We start from the raw sequence: 12,556 nt of genomic DNA on the forward strand, positions 1-12,556 counted from the left end.
ACATTTACTGTTTTGTAATCATGCTACCTGTTGGTACCTCTAATTCTGGAGTTTTAGTCACTTTTAAAAAGCTAGACACATGTATTAGTATGCTGCAATGCATTTCTGATTTTCTTTACCACTGCAAACATATGGAAATGGGTTATGGAAGATTATAACTGGATAATGTTATGAATTTGTCATTTGTATTTGAAACCAAATTAAAGTCTTTTGTTACACTGTCAGGGTGAGCCAGGTTCTCCAGGGTCCCCCGGACGTTCAGGAATTGATGGAATGAGAGGACCTAAAGGTATGCTTTGGACATACAGCAGCCATCCACCAAGTTCATGTCTGTAATATTGTGAGCATGCACATTTGGTATGAAAATTAAAGTATATCCAACAAACTGCAACATCAAAGGGCTTCTTTTTTACTTTTTATTTTTTAAGTTTTTATTTAAATTCCAGTTAGTTAACATATAGTGTAATATTAGCTTCAGGTGTATAATATAGTGATTCAACACTTCCATATATCACCCAGTGCTCGTCACAAGTGCCCTCCTTCATCCCCATTACCTTTTTCACCCATCCTCCCACCCACCTCCTTTCTGGTAACCAGCAGATTGTTCTCTATAGGTGAGACGCTGTTTCTTGGTTTGCCCCCCTTCTCTCTCTTTTTCCCCTTTGCTCATTTGTTTCTTAAATTCCACATATAAGTGAAATCATATGGTATTTGTCTTTCTCTGACTGACTTATTTCACTTAGCATAATATCCTTTAGCTCCATCCATGTCGTTGCAAATGGCAAGATTTTATTCTTTTTATGGCTGAATAATATTCCATTGTATATATATATACCACATCTTCTTTATCCATTCATGAAATGCTAGATGCTTGGACTGTTTCCATAGTTTGGTTATTGTAGATAATGCTGCTATAAACATCGGGTTGCATGTATCCCTTTGAATTAGTAGTGTATTTTGGGGGTAAATACCTAGTAGTGTGATTGCTGGATCATAGGGTAGTTCTATTTTTAACTTTTTGAGGAACCTCCACACTGTTTTCCAGAGTGGCTGCACCAGTTTGCATTCCCACCAAGAGTGTAAGAGGGTTCCCCTTTCTCCACATCCCCGCCAACATCTGTCATTTCCTGACTTGTTCATTTTAGCCATTCTGACAGGTGCGAGGTGATATCTCATTGTAGTTTTGATTTGCATTTCCCTGATGATGAGTGATGTTGAGCATCTTTTCATGTATCTGTTGGCTGCCTGGATGTCTTCTTTGGAAAAATGTCTGTTCTTGTCTTCTTCCCATTTTTAAATTGGATTATTCGTTTTGGGGGGCATTGTAAGGGTTTTGATATATTTTGGATTCTAATGAATTATTCATTATGGGGGTTTTGTAAGTTCTTGATATATTTTGGGTACTAACCAAGGGGTTCTTCTTAGACTCTGTTAGACAGTCAAACACTCAAGACCCAAATCATCCACGTTTGTCATTCAGATCCGAGGGTAGCAGGTAGAGAACAGCATGCTTGCGAGCACAGAGGTCTTTCTCCTCAGTGGGGGTCCTTGAGCAGTCTGTGTGGTGACTGAAGCTCCCCATGTGGCAGCTCAAGTACAAGGAGACCAGATCCACATTGTGGGCAGCGTCTGCCTTGGCTTGGAAGCCTCCTGCCCCATAGGAGATAATGTCTCTTCTAAAGACTCTGTAGATAGGGCTTTTAGGTTCCCAGTGATAAGAGTCACAGGACACAGAGAAGGCCAGAGCCATGACTTCCCTCCAGGTGTTAATACATCACTTAAGAATTTCTGGGCCACATTTAATTTTCAGTTGGGTTATTTTTACCGTAAGCCAAGGGTCAGCAAGTGTGTTTTTTCAAGGGGTCAGATCACAGATATTTTCAGCTCTGTGGGCTCTATTGCAGCTACTCAACTGTGCATGAAAGCAGCCAGACAATATGCAAACAAGGGGTGTGGCTGTGTTTCATTAAGAAGTTATTTACAGAAAGCTACAGGTTAGGTTTGGCTTCATAGTCTTGGTTTAACTTGTGCCAAAAACAATGCTGCCTCATAACACAGCTGACATTCTACCTTAATCAGATTTGTAGGGAAACAGAAACACAAAGTTACCTGTGGATAAAAATATTCTTAGAGGTTTCATTTAACTTTTATTCAGACAAACAAGCAAACAAAAATCAGGATATCTTAAATTGTGATGTTTACTTAAACTTTTTTTTTTTTTAAGATTTTATTTATTTATTTGACAGAGAGAGACACAGTGAGAGAGGGAACACAAGCAGGGAGAGTGGGAGAGGGAGAAGCAGGCTCCCCACTGAGCAGGGAGCCCGATGGGGGGCTCGATCCCAGGACCCTGGGATCATGACCTGAGCCGAAGGCAGACGCTTAACCACTGAGCCACCCAGGAGGAGCCCCTTATGTAAACTCTTTAACATTGTTACTGTCCTTGTATACCAGTGGGTTAATATTTTTCTTTAAATCTATTTAAATATGATTCACTGTTTTAACCTTAGCTTTAACCTCACTATCTGTGAATTCACAGGTTTGATGAGCAGTTATGTTTTACTTTATACGGATGAAAATGAATAACTTTAAAATATAAAGGAGTAGGGGCACCTGGTTGGCTCAGTCAGAATAGCATGTGACTCTTGATCTCAGGGTTGTAAGTTTAAGCCCCATGTTGGGTGTAGAGATTACTTAAAAATAAAATCTTTAAAAAAAAGTACAATGAACTATAAAAGAGTAATTAATGAACCACCTAAAAATCTCCTCCCTTACCACAAAATGCTTTGCATTTTGAGAGACACTCCATAAGTAATAGGATAACTGCTATAAGAAAAAATGAACTGTGCAACTTATTTTTTCAGAAGGAATAATCGATATATTTTCCTCAGAAATAGTTACAAGTAGGGAAGTTCTCATATTTGAGTTGACATTTTATAGCTTCATGATTTAAAACTCAGTCCTCTTCTAATTCCCTATGCATTTATTATAGTCCCTTTGCCTCTCTCAAAGTACAAGCCTACTTCTTCTTATGTTCTTAATTCTTGTATCTGGCCATGTTTGCAAGGAACTGAAATGCACTTGTGGTCCCTGGAGTAAAAGTGGTCTCATGAAGCCCACCATAAGGCTAATGAAACCCAGCCCTTAGGCAACCCATGGTTTCTCTCTTGAGACCGTTCTGTTTTTCTTTATGGGCTGGCTTTTACTTACCTGCCAACTGACTTCATCACCAGTATCCTTTCTGGATCTTTCTGGATATGTCTGGATTGCAAACATGCTCTGCATTGAAGCATCATGCTAATGACATCGTGATGATCCTTTTGGTCGCTGCCTCAATAACCAATGACCTCAAACTCTTGCTTTTTATCCCAACTTCTCAAGGAAAGACTCGCTGACCCGAGATGGACCAGATTTCTATCCCTCAAAGCCACAACTATGAGCAGGGTCAGGTGGAAGAGAAACTTCCACAGATGTGGGTGGGACCCCTTTGAAAGGGGTGTGGGTAGGAAGATATTATAAATCATACCTAATTGACTCTTACTCTCTCTTATAACCCCATCTGTTGCCTTGCCCGTCCCTGCCACACCATTCTGAGACCTCCGTTTATAACTGGCCCCCAGCTAGAAGCCCTGTGTCGGGAAGAGCACAGCCCCAGTGTGGCACAGCCCTGTGGTACCATGGGAACCATTGCCTGCCGTGGCCTGCGAATGTGTGGTCTCTTGTGAAGTCATCAATAAAGTGTGCCTTTTAATTTTGTTTTTACAAGGACGCTGAGTTGAACTTCCTTGCAGAGAGCATAAAATGTGATTACAGCAGCTAAAACAGGGGCAATTTCTGCTTTTTGTTTCTAAAACACCATATAAGAATATAGTCAATCAGTACCAAATAATCTGTTAAATAGATACCTAAATTTGAAACTATTTTTGGGAACTTAAAAACTCAAACTTATTAAGATCTGTAGTTTCTTATGATTGTTATGAACTATAAAAATGGTGTGTGTGTGTGTTTAGATCACATCTTGCCTCTATGTTTCCATTTGTTTTTATATAGAAAAAAAGCATTTTTTCAAAAACTCTTCTGTAATATTTGAAGATAAATTATAAAGACAAATATGACAGTTATTAAGTCATGTGTATGAAACAAAATTAAATTATCTTAAATAATGTTATGTGCATTTTATCACTTACAGGAGACAAAGGTGACCCTGCAAGTCAGTTTGGCTCACCTGGTCCAAAGGGTGAACCAGGTAGCCTTGGATGTCCAGGTATAGCCACATGTTTTTCTTATTAAAACAAAAACGAATAGGGGCGACTGGATGGCTCAGTCAGTTGAGCGTCTGCGTCTTGGTCTCACCCAGGTCTTCAGCTCAGGGTCATGAACTTGGGCTCCATGTTGGGCTCCATGTTGGGCTCCACATTGGGCATGGAGCCTACTTAAAAAGCAAGCAAACAAAACAAAACAGAATAAATTTAGTTTGAAAAATAGAGCAATTACTTTATACTCCTAGCTGGCAATACTTCTATCGGTATTTTCTTCCCCCCTTTACACACTAAGGTACATCCTGAAGGATTATGTATAAATGCTGCCACCACATCCTTGGCCCAGAAGGACATCAGGATTATATCCCAGGGATTCTCAGGCTTTTTCCACCATGGCTCACATGACCTGTGATGTTGACATAACAATCCACTCCCCTTGGCATGCCCAGATTTTGACATGGTCAGAAATGATTACGGCAAGCAACCAAAAGCTGAACTATTTCACAATCTCTAGAATTATAAATGATACATTGGCAGTAACCATTCGCACTGACCACAGCCTCAGGTTGTCATTCCTGCCCTTTCTTTCCTACTCAGAAAATCATATGTGAATGCCAGTGAGGAGTGCCATCGTTGAGCTATCTTTGAATATCTCATTTACTAAATATCTAATTTACTAAAAACCAAACCAAAAAAAAAAAAAAGTAAAATTTCGCCACCAACAATGAATCTAAATTATTCAAAACGGTACTTTATCAGTGATGATTGACATGTAATCCCTCAGAACGGATTACGATGTACCTGTGATCTTTTGCCTTCCGCTCAAGGCTGTGGCTGGGCTACAGTACATGACCCATCGTTGATGAAATATACATGCCTTTTAGCTTAGTAATTTTACTTGTAAGAATTTATCTGAAGTCAATTATCAGACAAATGTATAAAGATACATGCACAGGAATATTCATTGCATGGAAAGAGCAAATGCCATCCACAAATGATAGGTGAAGGAAGTATGCACGATCTCATTCAGCTAGTAGTGGATAGGTTTCGATGCATCCCTTGTAAGTTAAAATATCTCCTATTAATAGTTTTGTGCATTTTTAAAATTTATGTATTTGAGAGAGAGAGGGAGAGTGGGAGGAGGGGCAGAGGGAGAGTGGGAGGAGGGGCAGAGGGAGAGGGAGAGAGAGAGAATCTCAGGCAGACTGCCCACTGGGCTTGGAGCCCAACTCGGGGCTGGATCCCAGGACCCTGAGATCATGACCTGAGCTGAAATCAAGAGTCAGCCACCCAACTGACTGAGCCACCCAGGTGCCCATCGTTTTGTGCATTATCTTAAAATTGTCTTCGACATTAGTCATGTTTCATTACATACAACAGAAAGAATATATGAGCAGAAGTATTATCTGAAATTTTTTTTTTAAGATTTTATTTATTTACTTGAGAGAGGGAATGAGAACAGACAGCAGGAGAGGGAGGAGGGTCAGAGGGAGAAGCAGACTCCCTGCTGAGCAGGAAGCCCGATGTGGGACTCCATCCCAGGACTCCAGGATCATGACCTGAGCTGAAGGCAGTCGCTTAACCAACTGAGCCACCCAGGCGCCCTATTATATGAAATTTTTGTTTGTTTTTATGCCATAAGATTGCTAAAATGAAGTCCAACAGAAAAACAAGCTATTACAATGGCAAGAACTTTCCCACTCTCTTTCATATTGGTCTTTTCCCTCTGACATGGTCAAATAGATATAGATAATACAGTATTTTAACCAAAGTATGCAGCTGAAGTGTACATTTGGAGGGGAAAATAGTTTTGAGCTTAACATTATGGGGGTTCATAATAAGTACCAGAGTGAGAAAGAAGCCTTAAGAAGGGAAACCAGTGGTTCAAAGTCAGTCTCCATTATTACTGTCCATGTGGTCTTGGGCAGGTTGCTTATCATCTTTGAGCTCAGTTTCCTCACCTGTAAACTGGCCCCATGCATAATTATAGGATTGTTCTGAGGATCAGATAAGATTCCTTGAAAGCAGGGGGTAAACTGAAAATTCCACCTTTACTGATATTTTTATGTAAACCATTAAGACAGTAAGATTTTATAAGCTGAAACTAGTCCAAAATGGAAGCCTTGGTATTACCTAGTATTTTAAGTGAAAAATTATAAATCTGAGTTATTTTACATTTAGGCTAACTTTTTCAAGAAAATTTGCCTTAGCCTAATTTCCCTGGTGTCCTGCAGTTATCACCATTTAATCTGTTCCCTTTCTCATATGCCATAGCTTTAGCTTAAAATTTCCAAATTACATCATATGTTATTCACCAGCACAGAGTTTACCTAAATACACAAGTTCCATTGACTGGGAAAAGCTGCGTTGATTGAGTTTGAATGAGCCCAACGAGAAGGCATAGAGCTGCTGCCTGTCTCAGGGGATTTTAAATGATTGTACTGGGTTTAGTTCTACCCCCCCATCACCCCATTCAATTCAGCGAGAAAATTCGGCACAGATTAACTCAGAAGCTCTGTTCTTAACACAGGTGCAACTGGGGAGGCAAGCCTCAGTCTTTCCATTTGGAAATGAGAATAACACTGTTGTACCTTTACTGCAGGAATGTTTTCAGGATAAATAAAATAACACACAGTGAGGCTCATAGATCTTAAAGCTGATCAGGGACCAGGTATAGACTAACACAGGCTTGTTTCATGTGTGTTCTAATAAATAATGACTGTGCCTCCCACCACGGGTTTGTAAATCCAGAGGCATATATTTTATTTGCAGATTCAACTGGCTAATTTCAGTATGGACTATTGGGTTATCCTGTAAATCTGAATTGTATCAAAGTAATACATTGTAAATAAACAAGGGGAAATAGTCATCTTCTGTAGTAATCAAAGAAATGTAACTAAAGGAAGTCTGAGTTATTTTCTTCTTACTGAATTAGCAGGAAAACAAACCAACAAACTCACAAGTCCCCAGTGAGCACAGGGCAGGCACTTACAGTTGCTGTAACCAGTTACACGCAGTGGTGTGCATTCGGGCAGCACTTACCCAAACCACCTGGCCACCTCTGTCGAGAACAGAATGGTCTATTCTGAAAGACTAAACAGCAGCTGAACTGTTCTCGTCAGCAAGTCTCTGTCCTGAGATAGAGACTGTAGTAGATTGTTTCCTTTGACTTAAGGGATGTAGCCAGCAGACGCAATGTGTGTTTCTGGAATGAGAGTCAGTGTGGAGAAACCAGCTGTGAAGGACATTAAGGGCCCAAGTGGGGGAACTCAAGTATGGAATGAGTACGGGATGATATTAACAATTGGTATTAATTTTCTTGGCTGCGATGATGTTATTTTGGCCATGTAGAAAAATGGTTTTTTCAGGCATACCTCCTGAGGTATTTAGGGATGGAATTCCATGATGCCTGTGATTTACTTTAAAATACTTCAGCAGCTTAAAATGCATAAAAATGAGCCAAAATATAACCTAGAAATTCTATGCCTAGGAATTTTTCCTAAGGAAATAATTTGAGAAAAATGGATTAAAAATATATAAAGATCATTATGCATAACAGCAAAGAGAAATAACTTGAATGGCTAATAGTAAGAGAAAATTAGGTTAATTAATTTAATTAAGATTAACCCAATAAGCTATCAGCTGGTCATTTCAAAACAACAATTAGAGGGGTGCCTGGGTGGCTCAGTTGGTTAAACATTTGACTCTTGATCTCAGCTCAGGTCTTGGTCTCAGGGTTGTGAATTCAAGCCCTGTGTTGGACTCCACGCTGGGCATGGAGCCTACTTTAATAAGAAGAAGAAGAAGAAGGAGGAGGAGGAGGAGAAGAAGAAGAAGAAAATAATAGCAAATTTGGAAAATTACTTATAATATGATGCTAATTTAAAAAATCAGAATATAAACTTGTGGGTCTTATTTGCACATTGTTATACACATGAGAAATTGTATTAAGGTGGTAGGATTAAAGGTGTTTTGTATTCTTCCTTAGTGTTATCTTTTCAACAAGTAAACAAGTACTACTAGAAAATAATGTCAGGTGCTGAAGTTGGAGGTTTTATAGATGCCCCGCCTCAAAGGCCAATCCACAATTACTCAGATGTTTGATTCTTCTTTCTTTAGGACATCCTGGAGCACCCGGGGAGCAGGGCTTGCCCGGTGTTCAAGGGCCCACAGGATCACCAGGAAGTCCAGGACTACCTGGTACCTCCGGACCACCAGGGTGTCCAGGTATTTGAAAGGAGCCTGGAAATTTCCAGAGCACTCATCTATCTTCTAGGTTATCCGAAAGAGCCAACCTTCGCTTAGACTCTGCCACTTCCCAGATCTGTGACTTTGGACAAGTCACTCACACTTACTGTTCCTCACCCATAGGGTGGAGCTAGTCCAATCCCAGTGGGTTGGTCTGGGAGTAAACCAAGACAACACCTGTTAAGAGCCTAGCAAGGTGCCAGGCGCAAAGTGAGGGGCTGACAGATAAAAGCTCCTTTCCATCCCTCCTTAATCCCCCTGCGACTCAGATGCTGGTTTTCTTTTCTCCTTTAGACTTAAGACACATATCACATTGACAGCACAACATGTTAATGGCTCCTCGTCTTGCCGATTCAGAATATAGTGAAAGTTTAAAATTATAAATGGCAGCGGTAATCATTCCAAAGTGATTTGCTGCGTCTGAGGTTAAGTGTGCTTTTCTCTGTAGAGTTAGGAGGTCTAGGGGAAAAAAGTGATGACAATGTTCCCAATTACCCATCTGTTAAGAGCACAGATGACCTTCCCCATTAAGGTAACTCCTATCTCATGTGGGTGTCTGCAGAACCTCCCTCTCTCATCCTCAGGTAATCAAGGGGTGCCTGGGCTGCAGGGACCTCCAGGAGAAACAGGGGATCCTGGGCCAAGAGGCATGATGGGAGATCCAGGGGCATCAGGTCTTCCAGGAATAAAAGGTGAGTGGAAAGGAAACCCCACCCATGAGGGCAAATCAACAGCGCCTTTCTTGCGCTGCATGTCACCTCTGTTGGTCATGGCTCCTTACTCTTTCCCACATGCCCATCAACTCCTTCCTCTTCTTTCTCACTCAGAGCTTCAGGCAGCTCATCTAGGCTCTCCACTTGCCTTCTACCAAAATATGGTGCTGCCTTTGTTGAGAGCATTTCCCCCAGTGTTTTCCATAATGTTCAGGCCTCTTCACTTACTGTCTCCTTGGATAGTTAAGCTCCTCTTATGTTCCAAATTGTGTGTTAGACACTAGGTGTACAATTCTGAAGAGAATAGACCTTGTTCTTGCCTTCAGGGATCTCACAGTGTAGTCGTGGAGACGTATTAAAAACATACGTGTAAATAAATCTACATTTACCAATTGTGATAAGTGGAAGGAAAAGAATAAAAATGCTATGGAGAAGGAGTTACCAATATTCTTTATCTTTGTTAGATTAAAAAAACATTTTTTCCTGGTTGAATTTTTGGTCTTTATGGGTAATAGTAAACTGGTTATAAGTTTGGTTACAATAATACCATATATCCTATCGTACGTCATATTTATTTGTTGTTAACAGAACTTCATGCCCCTCCATTCCTCCATAGTCCTTACTCCTCTTCAGTCCATTTTTTCCCATTTTAGAAAAAAAAAATGTTTTTCCTGGGTACTTTGTATATACTTCTAGCGTGGCACCTATGTCCTACACATTTGTATGTTTAGAGGTCTTTCTCACCAAGTAGAATATGATTTTTGTATCCTTGGCACCCAGTGGATACCCAGTAAATCTCCTGGATGGTTATTGTAAGTATTTTTAAGTTTGTGAATAAATTAATAGAGGACTGGATAAGTAGAAGAATGGACAACTGAGCTAATAGCTATGAAGTTGAGGGTCTTCACTTGAATAAGCAGACGAAGGGTCAAGCCTTACTTAGTAGATTTCTATAACTAAGCTCCTCTCTCTCCTCCTTCCTCCCCTTAGCTTCTGCTAGGTGACTCATCCATGTACTAAATTTTGGCCAAATGGAAATTACCTCCACTCGGAAGAGTTGGAAACCCCTCCTTTGGGCTTCATTGTTTTATTGTTTTGAAAATCCAAATTAAAATTTTCCACGCTTTCATCGCTCCCCTCACCAAATAGCTTTCAAATCATGTTTGTTTTCCAACACGCAGTAGTGTGGTATGTGTGACATGGCAGTATTCTGCAGAGAGGGAGGCCCTTTATTTTGGAGTGCTGGTACTTATGTATTTCCATGTGGCCAAATATTACTTGGCTTCTGGTTCCCATAACTAAACAAGACATCTTTGTACTGTTCTTCTCCCTCTTCATTGACATTTAATGCAAAGTCCAGTGATTTGTGATAAATTTAGGATTTCAAGCAATGCCGTAATTTTTTTAATGTTAAAAGTTTATCTAGTGATTGTGGCTGTTTGCTGTCCCTGGAAAATCCCTGTGGCCTTGGTGGGGTGTCCTCGGACACTTTTTCGCGTGTCTGGACGATGAAATTGGTAAAAACCCAAAAGAAAACTTTTCCATTATTAACCACTCCTACTGCATTTCCCCTTCATCTCACCCTCCTAGTTTAATAAAAATAGCAAGGATTTTCAAACCTCTCAGTGCCATAACAATAGACACTCAGTTTGACTAAAATCACTGGGCTCAGGTTGCTGTTGTTGATTTGTCCTGCCCTTGAATTAGTTCGCATTTATCACATAATTTCACTATGATATGTTTTTTTTTTTTAAGATTTTATTAATTTATTTGAGAGAGCGAATGAGAGACAGAGAGCATGAGAAGGAGGAGGGTCAGAGGGAGAAGCAGACTCCCCGCCGAGCAGGGAGCCCGATGCGGGACTCGATCCCGGGACTCCAGGATCAAGACCTGAGCCGAAGGCAGTCGCTTAACCGACTGAGCCACCCAGGCGCCCCCAATCCACCATTTATTTATTTTATTTTAAAGATTTTATTTATTTATTTGAGAGAGAGAGAATGAGAGACAGAGAGCACGAGAAGGAGGAGGGTCAGAGGGAGAAGCAGACTCCCCGCTGAGCAGGGAGCCCGATGCGGGACTCGATCCAGGGACTCCAGGATCATGACCTGAGCCGAAGGCAGTCGCTTAACCAACTGAGCCACCCAGGCGCCCTCACTATGATATGTTATTTAAAAACTAATAGCCAATGACATTGACTGAGTAACAGAATTACTCGAAAAATAATCTCCAACCACATTGGAGTTCTGTGCTATAAAATAATGAGTTTGTCACGAGAAGGTGAGGCAGCGACTCTGTCACCCCAAATACTCACCCCGGCACACAGACGGACGCAGCAGTGGCGCTTCCTGGCCACTCAGGGACACTGTGTCTCTGCAAACTGCCCAATGAACAACCAGTCTTTAAAAACCCAACCCAACCCGACCAAACCGTGAATACATTCCTGAAAACAAAAACGTCCACAATATAAATCCATTGTTGCAGTTTATCATGCTGATATAAAAATGAACTGTACTCCAGCAGAAACACTTTGATCTGAGAAACTAAATATTTGAAGTATGTTCTAAATAAGTCAAGGGGACTGATTATCTTGTTTGAACAAACCAGCTGTTGAACTCCAAAGTTGTTTGTTCTGCTGGAACAGCCACGTGGATCCTGAGTCCTGCTTGTGTTCAGGCAGATTTAAACTCTAACTTAAACATATGCTAAAAAGGGCTTGATTTGTAGATTTAAATTAAGTTCAAGCACATATGCCCTCTAAAGGGAAGACACTCGGTTCCTCGTTAGGCGTTCATGAGATTGGAATAATGAAAACCTAAAGACAACTGTCTGCTCCATGGCAACAACCATAACGATGTGGATTGGGGTGTTTTGGCTGGTGGCAAGTGAAATGTTTCCTCAGAAATAAAGGCACCTAGAAATGTCGTTTATCTGGAAAGAAATGCCATGCATGTTACAGCTGTGGAAGTCATGGGAATGTTCTCCCCTCTTCTCCATTGAGAGGAGTGTCCTTCCAGCCCTGCCCCCACAGCACTTACCGCTCCTGAAGTAATTGCCCATTTGTTCTGTCAGGTCAGGGACTGCTTCTCTCGTGCTCTCCATTGTCTTGTCAGCAGCTGTCACCGAGGACATTTGGGGACAGAAGCTCTGGGGCTTAGGAGACCATGTCTTTATGCTCTTGTGCCTCTCCTCAGTAGGCACTCATGTAGTTTCTGAACCAAAAATCATATATATCTTATTTCAGAATCTGTTTTGATATGTTTTCAACTGTGTTCGGCCATTACCTGTAGTTACGTGGGTCCCTTTCCCATTGGCTTTCACGTTCGGGTGACCAGCTGT

At 40.9% G+C, this 12,556-nt stretch overlaps 1 protein-coding gene across 1 annotated transcript in view; it reads left to right on the forward strand.

Annotated features, from left to right (window-relative positions):
• Positions 1-12,556, forward strand: part of COL4A4 (collagen type IV alpha 4 chain) — a 121,204-nt gene that overhangs the window by 85,274 nt on the left and 23,374 nt on the right. Inside the window, exons 35-38 of the mRNA XM_035006986.1 lie at positions 226-289; positions 4,190-4,264; positions 8,379-8,486; positions 9,092-9,199. Of these exons, the coding sequence (XP_034862877.1) occupies positions 226-289; positions 4,190-4,264; positions 8,379-8,486; positions 9,092-9,199 (355 nt within the window). The remainder of the gene's footprint in view (positions 1-225; positions 290-4,189; positions 4,265-8,378; positions 8,487-9,091; positions 9,200-12,556) is intronic.

Source organism: Mirounga leonina, unplaced genomic scaffold (assembly GCF_011800145.1).
Source record: "Mirounga leonina isolate KUSES-001 unplaced genomic scaffold, KU_Mleo_1.0 Mir_151, whole genome shotgun sequence".
Classification (NCBI taxonomy): Eukaryota; Metazoa; Chordata; class Mammalia; order Carnivora; family Phocidae; genus Mirounga; species Mirounga leonina.